The 16,225-nt window shown below is 44.9% G+C and overlaps 1 protein-coding gene across 2 annotated transcripts in view; it reads left to right on the forward strand.

Moving 5' to 3' along the window:
• Window positions 1–9,272: 9,272 nt before the first annotated feature.
• POLA1 (DNA polymerase alpha 1, catalytic subunit) overlaps window positions 9,273–16,225 on the forward strand; it is a 318,904-nt gene continuing 311,951 nt past the window's right edge. Inside the window, exons 1-2 of one of the 2 annotated variants that reach the window (XM_074392217.1) lie at window positions 9,273–9,485; window positions 16,067–16,191. In XM_074392217.1, the coding sequence (XP_074248318.1) occupies window positions 9,443–9,485; window positions 16,067–16,191 (168 nt within the window). In that variant the 5' untranslated portion in view covers window positions 9,273–9,442. The remainder of the gene's footprint in view (window positions 9,486–16,066; window positions 16,192–16,225) is intronic. The other variant, XM_003924081.4, reaches the window with a different exon arrangement.

Raw genomic sequence — 16,225 nt, forward strand, 5'->3', positions numbered from 1 at the left:
CAATCCTCATAAGGAGATTCCCGAGTTAGGAAAGGTGTGTCTGTGACATCAGGGTCTGGGAGTGCCAAGTGCTGGCTGGTTCTAGGGAAAGCTTCTTTGGGTTACCCTCCTCAGTCCCAGAGTCCAAGGTCCTGTCTTCAGTGTTGTGAGTATTGACTGGACTTCCTTAGGACACACAAAGATGGTCTCTTGAGTTTCAGGGGAGTTGCACGTCTTCTTTTATTACCCAGAATCTTTTTTTTTTTTTTTTGAGACGGAGTTTCGCTCTTGTTACCCAGGCTGGAGTGCAATGGCGCGATCTCGGCTCACTGCAACCTCCGTCTCCTGGGCTTAGGCAATTCTCCTGCCTCAGCCTCCTGAGTAGCTGGGATTACAGGCACGCGCCACCACGCCCAGCTAGTTTTTGTATTTTTAGTAGAGACGGGGTTTCACTATGTTGACCAGGATGGTCTCGATCTCTCGACCTCGTGATCCACCCGCCTCGGCCTCCCAAAGTGCTGGGATTACAGGCTTGAGCCACCGCGCCCGGCCACCCAGAATCTTTTTGGGATGTTGAGAGCACATGGAGGCCTTCTCACTGCTGACCTCTTTTCAGCTAGCAGACAATCCTCTTCACAGCTACATATAAACAACACTACCTTGTTGGGCTCAGAATCTTTGGATGGCCACAAAGCTGATCTTCAGACCCACAGACAATCAGGCTCAGAGGCTAGATGCATGCTAACAAACGCACACGGATATTGAAACCAGACTGCTACTTTACTGCTTTGCCATGGGAAATATACCTGGCTGGTGTGCCAGAATGTAATCCAGTTGGCTGGTTTTCTCCCAATTTAGAGGAAAAAATCTAGTTCATAGAAGAAAGGTTGCTTGACGCATAGAAAATCATTTCAAGGGAGGTTCTTTTTGCTCACCATCTTATCCCTAGGGCCTTGAATAGTGCCAGAAAATAGTAGGCACTCAAAAAACATTTGTTAAATGATGAATTTTTATGAAAGTTTTCATGTGGTCTTAACTGTTACTGCGATTGAGATGAGATACTCATTCAGGCCAGGGATGGTGGCTCTTGCCTGCAATCCCAGCACTTTGGGATGCCAAGACGGGTGGATCACCTGAGGTCAGTAGTTCGAGACCAGCCTGGCCACCATGGAGAAACCCCATCTGTACTAAAAATACAAAAAAAAAAAGGGCCGGGCGCGGTGGCTCAAGCCTGTAATCCCAGCACTTTGGGAGGCCGAGGCGGGTGGATCACGAGGTCAAGAGATCGAGACCAGCCTGATCAACATGGTGAAACCCCGTCTCTACTAAAAATACAAAAAATTAGCTGGGCATGGTGGCGTGTGCCTGTAATCCCAGCTACTCAGGAGGCTGAGGCAGGAGAATTGCCTGAACCCAGGAGGCGGAGGTTGCGGTGAGCCGAGATCGTGCCATTGCACTCCAGCCTGGGTTAACAAGAGCGAAACTCCGTCTCAAAAAAAAAAAAAAAAAAAAAGAAAAATTAGCCAGGCGTGGTGGTGGACGCCTATAATCCGAGCTACTTGGTAGGCTAAGACAGGAGAATCGCTTGAACCCGGGAGGAAGAGGTTGCAGTGAGCAGAGATTGCACTACTGCACTGTAGCCTGGGCAACAGAGCGAGACTCTGTTTCAAAACAAAAACAAAAACAAAAACAGAACAGATATTAATCAGAGACAGACAATGGAAAAAAAAAGTATCTGCTTTGGAGTTAGACAAATAAGAGGCTTGATCCCCATCTGCTACTTACTCACCATACAAGGATGTTAATGGCTGCTGTTTTCCATTAACAAAATGTTGGGACCTAAAAGTCCACATTTTTGAGTTTCCATTTCTTCATAAAGTATAATTTATACTGCCGGGCGCGGTGGCTCAAGCCTGTAATCCCAGCACTTTGGGAGGCCGAGGCGGGTGGATCACGAGGTCGAGAGATCGAGACCATCCTGGTCAACATGGTGAAACCCCGTCTCTACTAAAAGTGCAAAAAATTAGCTGGGCATGGTGGCACGTGCCTGTAATCCCAGCTACTCAGGAGGCTGAGGCAGGAGAATTGCCTGAGCCCAGGAGGCGGAGGTTGTGGTGAGCCGAGATCGCGCCATTGCACTCCAGCCTGGGCAACAAGAGCGAAACTCCGTCTCAAAAAAAAAAAAAAAAGTATAATTTATAGAATTAGGTTTGCTGAATACAATAGAAAACTAAAAAACAGTGGCTTTAAATATGACAGATGTTTAATTTTCTCTCATGTAGTCTGGGGCTAGACAGCTCAGGGATGGTATGGTGACTTAATGGATGTTGGGGACCCAGGCTCTTATTCTGTTCCACCATCTCATCGTGGGACTTTCATTTTCACAGTTATGTCATGACCCAAGATGGCTGCAGGAGCTTCAACCATCACATCTGTGTTGCAGGAAGAGGAGAAAAGGCAGAAAGGCAAAAAAGAGTCCCCTTTCAGATCTACTAGATTACTTTTTTTTTTTTTTTTTTTTTTTTTGAGAAGGAGTTTCGCTCTTGTTACCCAGGCTGGAGTGCAATGGCGGGATCTCGGCTCACCGCAACCTCCGCCTCCTGGGTTCAGGCAATTCTCCTGCCTCAGCCTCCTGAGTAGCTGGGATTACAGGCACGTGCCACCATGCCCAGCTAATTTTTTATATTTTTAGTAGAGACGGGGTTTCACCATGTTGACCAGGATGGTCTTGATCTCTTGACCTCGTGATCCACCCGCCTCGGCCTCCCAAAGTGCTGGGATTACAGGCTTGAGCCACCGCGCCCGGCTACTTTTTTTTTTTTTAACATTTACGTTCAGGTATATGTGCTAGTTTGTTATATGGGTAAGTAGCATGTCATGGGGATTTGGTGGTATACAGATTATTTCATCTTCCAGGTAATAAGCATAGTTAGTACTTGATAGTTTTTTGATCCTCACTCTCTGCCCATACCCTACCCTCAGGTAGGTTCCAGTGACTGTTGTTCCCTTCTTTGTGTCCAAGTGTCCTCAATGTTTAGCTCCCACTTATAAGTGAGAACATGTGGTACTTGGTTTTTTGTTCCTGTGTTAGTTCGCTTAGGATAATGCCTTCCAGCTCTAGCAATGTTGCTGCGGACATGATCTCATTCTTTTTTTTTTTTTCTTTTTTGAGACAGTCTTGCTCTGTCACCCAGGGTGGAGTGCACTGGTGTGATCTCGGCTCACTACAACCTCTGCCTCCTGGGTTGAAGTGATTCTCCTGCCTCAGCCTCCTGAGTAGCTGGGATTACAGGCGCCCACCACCACGCCTGGCTAATTTTTGTATTTTTAGTAGAAATGGGTTTGCACCATGTTGGCCAGGCTGGTTTCTTGACCTCAGGTGATCTGACCGCCTCGGCCTCCCAAAATGTTGGGATTACAGGCGTGAGCCACTCACTGCACCCGGCCTCTTTTTTAATGGCTGTAATTTAGTTTGACCATTGTGAAAGAGAGTGTGGTGATTCACATAAAAGTAGAAGTCTAAGAATCAAACCGTAAGTCTGACTCTACCTGCATCTTTAATCCTTCTAATATAATATTAAACAGGACAAATTATAAACAAAGAGTCTAGAATTCTATCATCCTGGCAAAACATACTCCATTTTGCATATGGCTTCAGGTAAGTAACGATTTGATATATTGTTGCAATTAAGTGTGTGTATCACTTTGCCCTCTTTGTGAAATATCATAAACATTTTTCATACTTTGAATTTTTCCGATCACTTTATCTTTTTGATGTCACATAATTAGACCTGTGCTATGATGACTTTTGGGTCCCAACTTTTTGCTAATGAATGGAAAACAGCAGCCATTAATGTCTTTGCATTTTTTGTTACTATTTTTTTTTTTGTTAAACTTTTACCTGTGGGAGGCCAGGCACGGTGGCTCACGCCTATAATCCCAGCACTTTGGGAGGCCGAGGCGGGTGGATCATGAGGTCACGAGATCGAGACCATCCTGGTCAACATGGTGAAACCCCGTCTCTACTAAAAATACAAAAACTAGCTGGGCATGGTGGCGCACGCCTGTAATCCCAGCTACTTGGAAGGCTGAGGCAGTAGAATTGCCTGAACCCAGGAGGCGGAGGTTGCGGTGAGCCGAGATGGCGCCATTGCACTCCAGCCTGGGTAACAAGAGCGAAACTCCTCAAAAAAAACAAAACAAAACAAAAAAAAACTTTTACCTGTGGAAATAAAGGCTTGAAAGATACTAGTGTCTTATGGTATTTGTCACATATTGCAATATTATTTTCCAAAAGATTGTACCAACTTACACTGCCACCCATAATAAATGAGTTGTCCCTCATTTGTATGCCTTTGGATACTTGTAGCTTACCTCCCAGTTATGAGCGACACACAATGTTTGGTTTTCCATTCCTGAGTTAGTTCACTTAGAATAATGATCTTCAATTCCATCGAGGTTGCTGTGAATGTCTTTTTATTTTGTTCCTTTTTATGGCTGAGTAGTATTCCATGGTGTGTGTGTGTGTGTGTGTGTGTGTGTGTGTGTGTATGTACCACTTTTTTTTTAAGATGGAGTTCTACTCTTGGTGCCCAGGCTAGGGTGCAATGGCACGATCTCGGCTCACCACAACTTCCACCTACCAGGTTCAAGCAATTCTCATGCCTCAGCCTCCCAAGTAGCTGGGATTACATGCATGCACCACCATGCCCAGCTAACTTTGTAATTTTTTTTAGTAGAGACAGGATTTTTCCATGTTGGTCAGGCTGGTCTCAAACTCCCAACCTCAGGTGATCCACCTGCCTCGGCCTCCCAAAGTGCTGGGATGACAGGTGTGAGCCACCCCACCAGGCCTATACTACATTTTTTTAAACCTACTCATTGATTTTTTTTTTTTTTTTTTTTTTTTTTTTAGACAGAGATTCGCTCTTGTTACCCAGGCTGGAGTGCAATGGCGCGATCTCGGCTCACCGCAACCTCCGCCTCCTGGGTTCAAGCAATTCTCCTGCCTTAGCCTCCTGAGTAGCTGGGATTACAGGTACGCGCCACCATGCCCAGCTAATTTTTTGTATTTTTAGTAGAGATGGGGTTTCACCATGTTAGCCAGGATGGTCTCGATCTCTTGACCTCGTGAACCACCCGCCTTGGCCTCCCAAAGTGCTGGGATGACAGGCTTGAGCCACCGCGCCCAGCCCCTACTCATTGATGAATGGGCATTTGGGCTGGTTCCATATATTTGCAATTAGAATTGTGCTGCTATAAACACACATGTGCAAGTATCTATTTTGTATAATGACTTCTTTTCCTCTGGGTAGATACCCAGGAATGGGATTGCCGGATCAAATGGTAGATCTACAAAAGTAAGATATTTTAGCTGCAATCAGATATGACTACTTTCCACTTGGTGGTCTGCTGATAAACCTTAGAAAAAGAAAGGTCTGATTTGTACCATTTGCCAATTTCCAGGGTGTTAATATTCCCACAATTACTGAATTCAAGCTACCAACATTTTAACATGCAGATCACAAAGTAGCTGAATATTCAGCAATCAGCTCTTGAGAACCTCCAAGTGTCCCTCCGATACACTTCCCTTCCTGCCTAGTGGCAGTGAAATAGGCATAGGCATTTAGGGATTCCACTATGGGGAAATGGAGTTGATGTTGCATTTAGTTTGGGCTTGTGTCTTCTATTTTTTTTTTTTTTTTTTTTTTGAGACGGAGTTTTGCTCTTGTTACCCAGGCTGGAGTGCAATGGCGCGATCTCAGCTCACCGCAACCTCCGCCTCCTGGGCTCAGGCAATTCTCCTGCCTCAGTCTCCTGAGTAGCTGGGATTACAGGCACGCGCCACCATGCCCAGCTACTTTTTTGTATTTTTAGTAGAGACGGGGTTTCACCATGTTGACCAGGATGGTCTCGATCTCTCGACCTCGTGATCCACCCGCCTCGGCCTCCCAAAGTGCTGGGATTACAGGCTTGAGCCACCGCGCCTGGCGTGTCTTCTATTTATGTGGGTCGATGGCACTTAATCCATATATATACTTAAGCCATATATACTTAAGTTATTGATAGACTTCTTGGTGTAGGAATAGCTTTCAGGAATATTCCTACCCCACTATGATGACTTATCTGGAGTTGTGATCCGAATGAGTCAGGCCAGAGTCATATTACGGTATGAAAATATCTGGCTGGGCTCACCCCTGTAATTCGGGCACTTTGGGAGGCCGAGGCAGGTGGATCACCTGAGGTCAGGAGTTTGAGATCAGCCTGGAACATGGGGAAACCCTGTCTCTACTAAAAATACAAAAACTAACCAGGTGTGGTTGTGGGCACCTGTAATCCTAGCTACTCAGGAGGCTGAGGCAGGAGAACCACTTGACCCTGGGAGGTTCAAGTGAGCCGAGGCTGCAGTGAGCCGAGATCATGCCACTGCACTCCAGCCTGGGTAACAGAGCGAGACTCTGTTTCAAAAAAAGAAATTGTCCTACAGATCCTTCTCCCCAAAGTATGTGGATCATTGTCTTAGTCTTTTCAGGGTGCTATAACAAAATACCATGAACTGGATGGCTAATAACAACAGGAAGTGTATCGGAGGGACAGTTGGAGTTTCTCAAGAGCTGATTGCTAAATATTCAGCTACTTTGTGATCTGCATGTTAAACTGTTGGTAGCTTGAATTCAGTAATTGTGGGAATATTAACACCCTGGAAATTGGCAAATGGTACAAATCAGACTTTTCTTTTTCTAAGGTTTATCAGCAGACCACCAAGTGGAAAGTAGTCATATCTGATTGCAGCTAAAATATCTTACTTTTGTAGATCTACCATTTGATCCGGCAATCCCATTCCTGGGTATCTACCCAGAGGAAAAGAAGTCATTATACAAAATAGATACTTGCACATGTGTGTTTATAGCAGCACAATTCTAATTGCAAATATATGGAACCAGCCCAAATGCCCATTCATCAATGAGTAGGTTAAAAAAAAATGTGGTGTAGGCCTGGCGCGGTGGCTCACACCTGTCATCCCAGCACTTTGGGAGGCCGAGGCAGGTGGATCACCTGAGGTTGGGAGTTTGAGACCAGCCTGACCAACATGGAGAAATCCTGTCTCTACTAAAAAAAAATTACAATTGCCGGGCGCGGTGGCTCAAGCCTGTAATCCCAGCACTTTGGGAGGCCGAGGCGGGTGGATCACGAGGTCGAGAGATCGAGACCATCCTGGTCAACATGGTGAAACCCCGTCTCTACTAAAAGTGCAAAAAATTAGCTGGGCATGGTGGCACGTGCCTGTAATCCCAGCTACTCAGGAGGCTGAGGCAGGAGAGTTGCCTGAGCCCAGGAGGCGGAGGTTGCGGTGAGCCGAGATCGCGCCATTGCACTCCAGCCTGGGTAACAAGGGCGAAACTCAGTCTCAAAAAAAAAAAAAAAAAATTACGAAGTTAGCTGGGCATAGTGGTGCATGCGTGTAATCCCAGCTACTTGGGAGGCTGAGGCACGAGAATCGCTTGAACCTGGTAGGTGGAGGTAAGCTGGAAATTCCAAGATCAAGGTGCCGGCAGATTCAGTGTGTGGGGTAGCCCCACTTTTTTGTTCATAGATGGTGCCTTCTTGCTGTATTCTCACATGGAAGAAGGGGCAAGGCGGCTCCCTGGAGCCTCTTTTCTGAAGGCACTAATCGTACAGGAGGGTTCCTGCTAATGATCTAATCACCTCCCAGAGGCCCTACCTCCTAACACCACCACACTGGTGACTAGGTTTCAATGCAAACGTTTTATGTGGAGAGAAACATTCAGACCATAGCAGTAGTGAAAGAGAAAAGAGGTTTGAAATGCCTAGAGTTATAAGTAGACATGTGGGAAGTGATCAGCCATGAAATTGTGAAGGTAAGGATTTGGTTCTTGTTGATGCCTAGCCAACATGGTTCTCTCCTGTTTAGAATAAAATTGATAATAAAGCTACCAGTTTTTAAAACGGAAGTGGAGGCATAAATCTGTTGTAGTACTTTAGGAAGTTATGTCTACAGGTGAATTACTTACTACATGTTAGGTATCACAACATATGGATCACACAACATGATATTAAATGATTATGAAGCTGAAAGACATTTTCTAAACAATTAGAAATTAAGAAACAAGTATTGATCAACCATGCTGGAGGACAGACTGAATTATCTTTACATCCTTTTTGGAGAAAATATTACGAAATTGTTGTCACATGAAGAAGGGATCAATAAGCATGTGGGCAATAATTTAGGAAAAAATACAAATGTGTGGCAGGCATTATTGAATAAAAGTGTTATACCTCTTTGGAAAGAGATAAAATGAGATGTATACATTACAGCCATTGTACCATACACAAAAATTGAATGCCCTTTTTGTTTTTCATAACATTGAAATTTTGGAGGAGTTCAGGCCAGGTGTTTTGTAGATTGTCTGACTTTTTTTTTTTTTTTAGATGGAGTTTCACTCTTATTACCCAGGCTGGAGTGCAATGGTGCGATCTCGGCTCACCGCAACCACCGCCTTCCAGATTCAAGAGATTCTCCTGCCTTAGCCTCCCGAGTAGCTGAGATTACAGGCACTCGCCACCATGCCTAGCTAATATTTGTATTTTAGTAGGGATGGGGTTTCACCATGTTGGTCAAGCTGGTCTCGAACTCCAGACCTCAGGTGATCCACCCACCTCGGTTTCCCAAAGTGCTGGAGTTACAGGCGTAAGCCACCGCGCCTGGCCTAGATTGTCCTACATTTTAAATACATCTGATTGTTTCACCGTGGTTAAATTCAGGTTAGACATTTTTTTGGGGGGCTGAGTCTCGCCAGGTTAGACATTTTTTGCAAGAAGACCACATAGGCGAAGTTGCTCCTTTTTCATCAGGAGGCATATGAGGTCAGCTTACCATTTATCGGTAACGCTACTTTTGGTTATTTGGTTAAGATGCTGCATATATCTTTAAGCTGTTAATCACACAGCTGCTGTATTCACACTGTTGAGAAACTATCAGGTAAAACTCAGAGCGCGCAGCAGGAGGCAGTCGCTTTCCCAGACTCTACGGAAAATGATCCAGCCACGCCCACTCTCCTGCCCGCCCGCATCTCTTTTCCGGGAAAATCGGCTCTGAGAACCAGAGCGTCTTTTTTCCCACGCGCCCAAATCTTTTCCTATCAGCATGCGTGCGCTTGCGCAGTCTCCAGGCGGTGCCTTTCCTGCGCCCGACCGCTTCTTTCTCCTGCTCTCCTCCTGCTTCCCCTTAGCTCTAGCTTTTCCCCGCGGGGTCATCACCGGGCGCCAAACGCGCGCCCGCGGGAAGGCCAGGGGCGGGGCGCGGTGCCGTGCGGCACGTCAGTAGCCTTCCGGGCGGAAGTCCGCAGGCTCCCGAGCCGTTGATTGGCTTTCACGCTGGCGCCTGTCTGGGTCCCCGCGCCAGTTTCGGGCTGGTTGGCGCGGAATCGGGACATTTGGGACCATGGCGCCCGTGCACGGCGACGACTGTAAGATAGGGGCGAGTGGTGAGGGACAACTCCGCGCGCGGGGCACCGGGTTGGGACCGTGGCGTGATTGCCGGTGGTGGCGGTTCTGAGGGACTCTTTGCTTTATTTTTGTGAGGGAGGCGCACGCCGGGTCTGTTTGGGCGCAGACCTTGGTCATCCCGGGCGGGGGCCCTTCTAGCGTCGGACCGGGCTTCCTTTAGGCGCGGTTTGCTCTTGACAGACCCTAGCTTGGACGGATTTTTGTTTGCGAGGCTGTCTCACCTCTGCTACTGAGAGTCTCCACAGTCGATTGCGTTTCTATTTTGGTGAGTTGCACCCACGTGCTGGGTATAACTTTATTGAGATTGGCCCCGTGGGGCACTGTCTTGGCCGAAAGTATTTCACTGCGATCACCTTAAGTATCCACTTGAGGGCTTGAGCAGAACGGATCTGTGCCCCCTTTTGTGGCAACTTCCAGGAATATTTTATACATTGTAGCTTAGCAGGAAAGAAAGCTCTAAGTGCTGTCATCGGGTAAAAACACGTTTTGTATTTTTAGGTAATGGGTTTCTACTTTATGCATTACCAATTTTTGTTTCAAATTCTTCTCTGGAAAGTTCTTTAAGTGCTGCGTAGAAATACTGTTCACAATCTAGTAATTCCTGGTGAAGTTTAAAAAAAAAAAAAATAGCATGAGTTCAGGGCATTTCGGATGCCCTGTACATCACTCCGTTTGTCAGGGGTATCTTTTATTTCCAAAAATAGAATACAAAAATGCAAATAGATTTGCCTGATTTCTGATTTTTGAAGTGTTCAACTAAAGTGTGACTTAACTTCAGTGAACTTCTAACTTAAAATCAAATGCTTCACTTTGTTAGCTCAAGCGTCACCTCTCCTGTCATTAAGATATATCACCATTAATGAGAACTCGCTTCCTAATCAGCTTCCTTTGCATTCACCTAGTTGTGAATCACAGATTTCAATTGGTTCTAGCTGTTCAGTTTTTAAGACTATTTGAGAGTCGACCTGCCTGGATTACAGAGAGGATGTAGGGTGTGAGTATGCGAACACTCTTTGCAGTCCTCTATCAGTGATTTGCCACTGAGCCCTTTCTTCACCCTAAAAACTGTACGTCATCTATGAACATCAAGAAATCACTCTGGAGGATGCTGTGCCATCTTGAGATTCCTCTTAAGTTATGGTGTTGATTAAGTAGTTGCAGGGGACTTGTGACTGGAATTTTTCCTTTAGGGGAGACTGAAAGATTGCTACCTCAAATACTCCTGTAAGCTAGTGTCTGTCTGCTTTTGGGGAGGATGGAGGTACTCCAGATGGTAATTTTGGAACAAATATTTAAACCTTTGTAAATGGATTTTTTTTTTCATGCTTATTCTGTTTTTGCTAACTTGCTTACATGAAGCATTGGAGACATACTCCAAAAAAGAAAATGTAGGCTGTTTTTTCTTCAGTATTAGAAGATACTTAGATACTTAGAAGATACTTAGAAGCACCTTGACAATGGCAGTGAAAAGTTGAAAGGTCAATAACTAGTTGTTATTATACATGAAAAAAGATCGTGGAAAGTTTTTTCTTGTTTTTTTTTTTTTTTTTTTCTTTTTTTTTTTTTTTGTTGTTGTTGTTTTGAGATGAAGTTTCCCTCTTGTTGCCCAGGCTGGAGTGCAGTGATGCGATTTCAGCTCACTGCAACCTCTGCCTCCAGGTTCAAGAGATTCTCCTACCTCAGCCTCCCAAGTAGCTGGGACTGTACAGGTGCCTGCCACCACACCCGGCTAATTTTTCATATATTTTTTTTTTTTTTTTTTTTTTTTTTGAGACGGAGTTTCGCTCTTGTTACCCAGGCTGGAGTGCAATGGCGTGATCTCGGCTCACCGCAACCTCCGCCTCCTGGGTTCAGGCAATTCTCCTGCCTCAGCCTCCTGAGTAGCTGGGATTACAGGCACGCGCCACCATGCCCAGCTAATTTTTTGTATTTTGAGTAGAGACGGGGTTTCACCATGTTGACCAGGATGGTCTCGATCTCTTGACCTCGTCATCCACCCGCCTCGGCCTCCCAAAGTGCTGGGATTACAGGCTTGAGCCACCGCGCCCGGCTAATTTTTCATATTTTTAATAGAGACGGGGTTTCTTCATTTTGGCCAGGGTGGCCTTGAACTCCTGACCTCAGGTGATCCACCTATCTTGGCCTCCTGAAGTGCTGGGATTACAGGCGCGAGCCACCGTGTCTGGCCAGGGCAAGTTTAATGATTAAAAAAGCAGGTACAGTAGTTTATTCATTGGTTCATTCAGCAAATTTTTATTATTTACTACTAGGTACAAGCATTCTGCCAGGCTCTGGCATTATGATGCTTGGTAGGCAGGACATGGTTTGTCTTCATGGAGTAGAGATGATAAGCATCTAATCATATGCAGAAAATGGCTTTGCTTTGTTTTTGGCCTCTGTATCTAGACCTTGGTACTCTTAGGTGTGGTGTGTGTGGGGTATGTGTATGTGTGTTTGACTTCACACAGAAACATTACATGTGCTGCTCCTATATTGCTAAGTGCAAAGCAGGATAGGCATCCTCATGTAATCCTTAACAGCTTTTTTTTTTTTTTTTTTTTTTTGAGACAGAGTTTCGCTCTTGTTATCCAAGCTAGAGTGCAATGGCACAATCTCGGCTCACCACAACCTCCACCTCCTGGGTTCAAGCAATTCTCCTGCCTCAGCCTCCCAAGTAGCTGGGACTACAGGCATGTGCCATCATACCCAGCTAGTTTTTGTATTTTTAGTAGAGACGGAGTTTCACCTTGTTGACCAGGATGGTCTTGATCTCTTGACCTCGTGATCCACCCGCCTCGGCCTCCCAAAGTGCTGGGATTATAGGCATGAGCCACCGCGCCTGGCCTTAACAGCTTTTGAAGTAGACACGATTATCCCCATTTCACAGATGTGGACTCCAAGGCTCTGCACCGGTCAAAGTCCTTAGTTGTAAGCTGCAGGAACTAACTCTAGCAGATTGGTTAGCTGCTTAGGCAGGAACAGGGAATGAAATTGTGCCACAAAAATGGGCCAGTAAGGACCAAGTACTTGATGCTATAGCTTATACCTTAGGACATTGCTGGCACTGTTGCCAGTTTCTTAATCCTCCTGCAGCTGTTGCCACTTGTAGGCTCTTAAAACTCATGCCCCCTTCCTTGTGACACTAGCTTCTGATTTAACATCTGAGCAGGTGTTCCTAATTGGTGGGGCGTATTTTACATGCCCAGGCCCTAGGCTGCAAGGGTGTCTGGGAAAGAGAATCAGCCTTTTCAGCTTCTGTAATGGGACATAGGCTCTGCGTCCCATCAAGACTTATAAGGGATGGGGGCTGGATTTCACAGTTTCAGATGCTAGGCAGCTTAAAACAAGACAGCTGTCTGCTGCTTAACTAGTTAACCGGTGTTCTCATGTCACCTAGTAAATGGCAGAGCTGGAATGTGCTGCTGCTCCCTAATCTGGTGCTGGTATTCATTCTACACTCTCTTGTTGAATTTGCCTTGCATGCTGACATCTCTCAGTTTCTGAATACACTGTGTATTTTCATCCCTTGTAATCTGGCTCATGCCTCTTCTTTTGCCTGTGTCACTTTTTATCTTGTTCTCTGACTGTGAAATTCTACTCCTTTTTCTAGGCCTGTATTGGAAACCTCTCCTATGAAGCTTTCCTTGATTTCTCAGGCAAAATTAACAGCTCTCCTCTGTAATTTCTTCAGTACTGAGTTCTTACCTTTTCTTTGGCACCATGGTTATATTGTGATGGCAATTTCAGGCACTTTGCTTTACTTGACTGGGAGCCCCTTGTGGACAGGCAGCTCTCTCTTATTTGTAATTGTACCCTAAACCCTGTGTAGTGGAATGTTGTTACCTGTGAAGTAAGTCCATTTGAAGACCTGTAGATGTCAGGCGTCAAGGCAGTCTTGAAAGTAATACACTGAGGTTAGCTTTTCACTTTCAGGGGTCATGTTGAGTAATCTTCAAAGCCTTTTCATGTAGGCCTGTTCACGATTTTTGAAATCATTTGAGTGACATCTAAGTTTTTGTGGCTGTCATCATTAAGTACCTTTATTCCTTAATGTCTTTCTGAAAATGGATTTAAAAGTCAAATGTGAAAGTCAAACAATAGAGTGAGATGTTATAAAGAGAGATTCCATTTCTAGAAAGCTAGAAAAAAATAAGATCTCTAATTATGCTTCACCTTTAAGCTATAGTCTCCAGCAGTTTATTGCCAGCACTTGGTACATGTTCTTTAAATTGTATCTTCTATTTCAGTCAAACACTTAGTCAAGCAGTTTGATGTTGTTATGAACATTCTAGGGGGGTTGGAGTTTTAGGCTGCCTCTTATCCATACTTCTTTTCTGTGCCTGCTCCTTTTTTTATAAATTAATTAGCACCAAACACAATAAAATACTAAATTTCACAGACATAGATGGCAATCATGCTGAGCCTAAACTCATGGCTGACAGGCAGCACTGTTATGCTTGACTTAGTCATTCATCAGTGGGTATATGAAAGTCTTTAATTCTGTGGGTGATTTTTTTTTTTTTTTTTTTTCGAGAGAGTCTCATTCTGTCATTCAGGCTGGAGTGCAGTGGTGCACTCTCGGCTTACTGCAACCTCTGCCTCCTGGGTTCAAGGGATTCTCCTGCCTCATACTCCGGAGTAGCTGGGATTACAGGTGCCTGCCACCATGCTCAGCTAATTTTTGTATTTTTAGTAGAGATGGGGTTTCACCATGTTGGTCAGGCTGGTCTCAAACTCCTGATCTCAGCTGATCCACCTGCCTTGACTTCCCAAAGTGCTGGGATTACAGGCATGAGCTGCTGCGCAAGGCCGAAATTTTTTCAGTATGTGTGTGGAATGGTCAGTTTATGATGACCAGAGCATGAATAATTCAAAAGTTGAATGAAGAAACACTGAAGTCCTCTGATATTTCAGTAATTTTTGACAAAGAATTTTAGTCTCTGTAGTTGTTTTACTAACGTCCTATGTCATAACCAATTGAGGCCTTGAAATAAGTGACATATCGAGAATCTCCTCAGAGCCATCTTTGTTAAATTTCTCCAGTCCTCACTCCATTCCTTCTTTGAATTTCTGGGTACTTTGTCTGTACCTCTTTTAAGATGTGTATTGCCTCTAAATATTGTTTAGAGCTAGTTGCTACTTGTCTCTCATATTAGTAAGTTCTTTGAGTACAGAGACCATGTCTTTTTTATCTTGGTTATTTATTTATTTATTTATTTTTTGAGATGGAGTTTCGCTCTTTTTGCCCAGGCTGAAGTGCAATGGCATGATCTCAGATCACTGCAACCTCCACCTCCCAGGTTCAAGAGTTTCTCCTGCGTCAACCTCCCAAGTAGCTGGGGTTACAGGCACGTACCACCATATCTGGTTGGCCAGGCTGGTCTTGAACTCCTGACCTCAGGTGATCTGCCCGCCGCAGCCTCCCAAAGCGCTGGGATTACAGCTGTGAGCCACTGTGCCTGGCCTATCTTTGTGTCTCATAGTGCCTAGTACTTTGCAAAGAGTAGATGCTCCTTGAAGCCTTTTAGATGTTGATTAATAGAATATAAGATTAATCGTTCTTTTGTAGCCCACTGGATTATTTCTGGCTGGTTATTTCTTTTTTTTTTTTTTTTTTTTTTTTGAGACGGAGTTTCGCTCTTGTTACCCAGGCTGGAGTGCAATGGTGTGATCTCGGCTCACCGCAACCTCTGTCTCCTGGGTTCAGGCAATTCTCCTGCCTCAGCCTCCTGAGTAGCTGAGATTACAGGCACGTGCCACCATGCCCAGCTAATTTTTTGTATTTTTAGTAGAGACAGGGTTTCACCATGTTGACCAGGATGGTCTCGATCTCTCGACCTCGTGATCCACCCGCCTCGGCCTCCCAAAGTGCTGGGATTACAGGCTTGAGCCACCGCACCTGGCCCCTGGCTGGTTATTTCTTTTTTTTTTTTTTTTTCTGAGACGGAGTTTCACTCTTGTTACCCAGGCTGGAGTGCAATGGCGCGATCTCGGCTCACCGCAACCTCTGCCTCCTGGGGTCAGGCAATTCTCCTGCCTCAGCCTCCTGAGTAGCTGGGATTACAGGCACGCGCCACCATGCCCAGCTAATTTTTTTTGTATTTTTAGTAGAGACGGGGTTTCACCGTGTTGACCAGGTTGGTCTCGATCTCTCGACCTTGTGATCCACCCGCCTCGGCCTCCCAAAGTGCTGGGATTACAGGCTTGAGCCACCGCGCCCGGCCTGGCTGGTTATTTCTAATGGAAAGGTGATAAATTAGCTAACCGCTGATCTCCCTTGTTTAGAGTCTCCGCAGGGTATCAGTTGAATTGGGAATTTTCCTCTTTTTGAGAAAAAAATAACAGTGGCTTTAATTGTTTTAACAGGAACTTTCTAGAGAGTCATGTATATTTGGATCTGTATGTTTGGCAATGAGCTTTGTGAATTATTTACATTACAAAAATTACTTGTATAATATTAAAATTGAATGTTATTGTTGGCTAGAAACTTTTCCTTTGTGTTTGAGGGAAGATGGCTGGCAATTTTGTAACATCTCTTGTAAATTTTTTTTTTTTTCAGCTGTGTCAGATTCAGGGAGTTTTGTAGCTTCTCGAGCCCGGCGAGAAAAAAAATCAAAGAAGGGGTGCCAAGAAGCTCTAGAAAAACTAAAAAAGGCTAAAGCTGGTGAGAAGTATAAATATGAAGTAAGTAACTGTGTTTCCTCTTTTTAAAAATTAT

This window comes from Saimiri boliviensis, chromosome X (assembly GCF_048565385.1).
Source record: "Saimiri boliviensis isolate mSaiBol1 chromosome X, mSaiBol1.pri, whole genome shotgun sequence".
NCBI lineage: Eukaryota > Metazoa > Chordata > Mammalia > Primates > Cebidae > Saimiri > Saimiri boliviensis.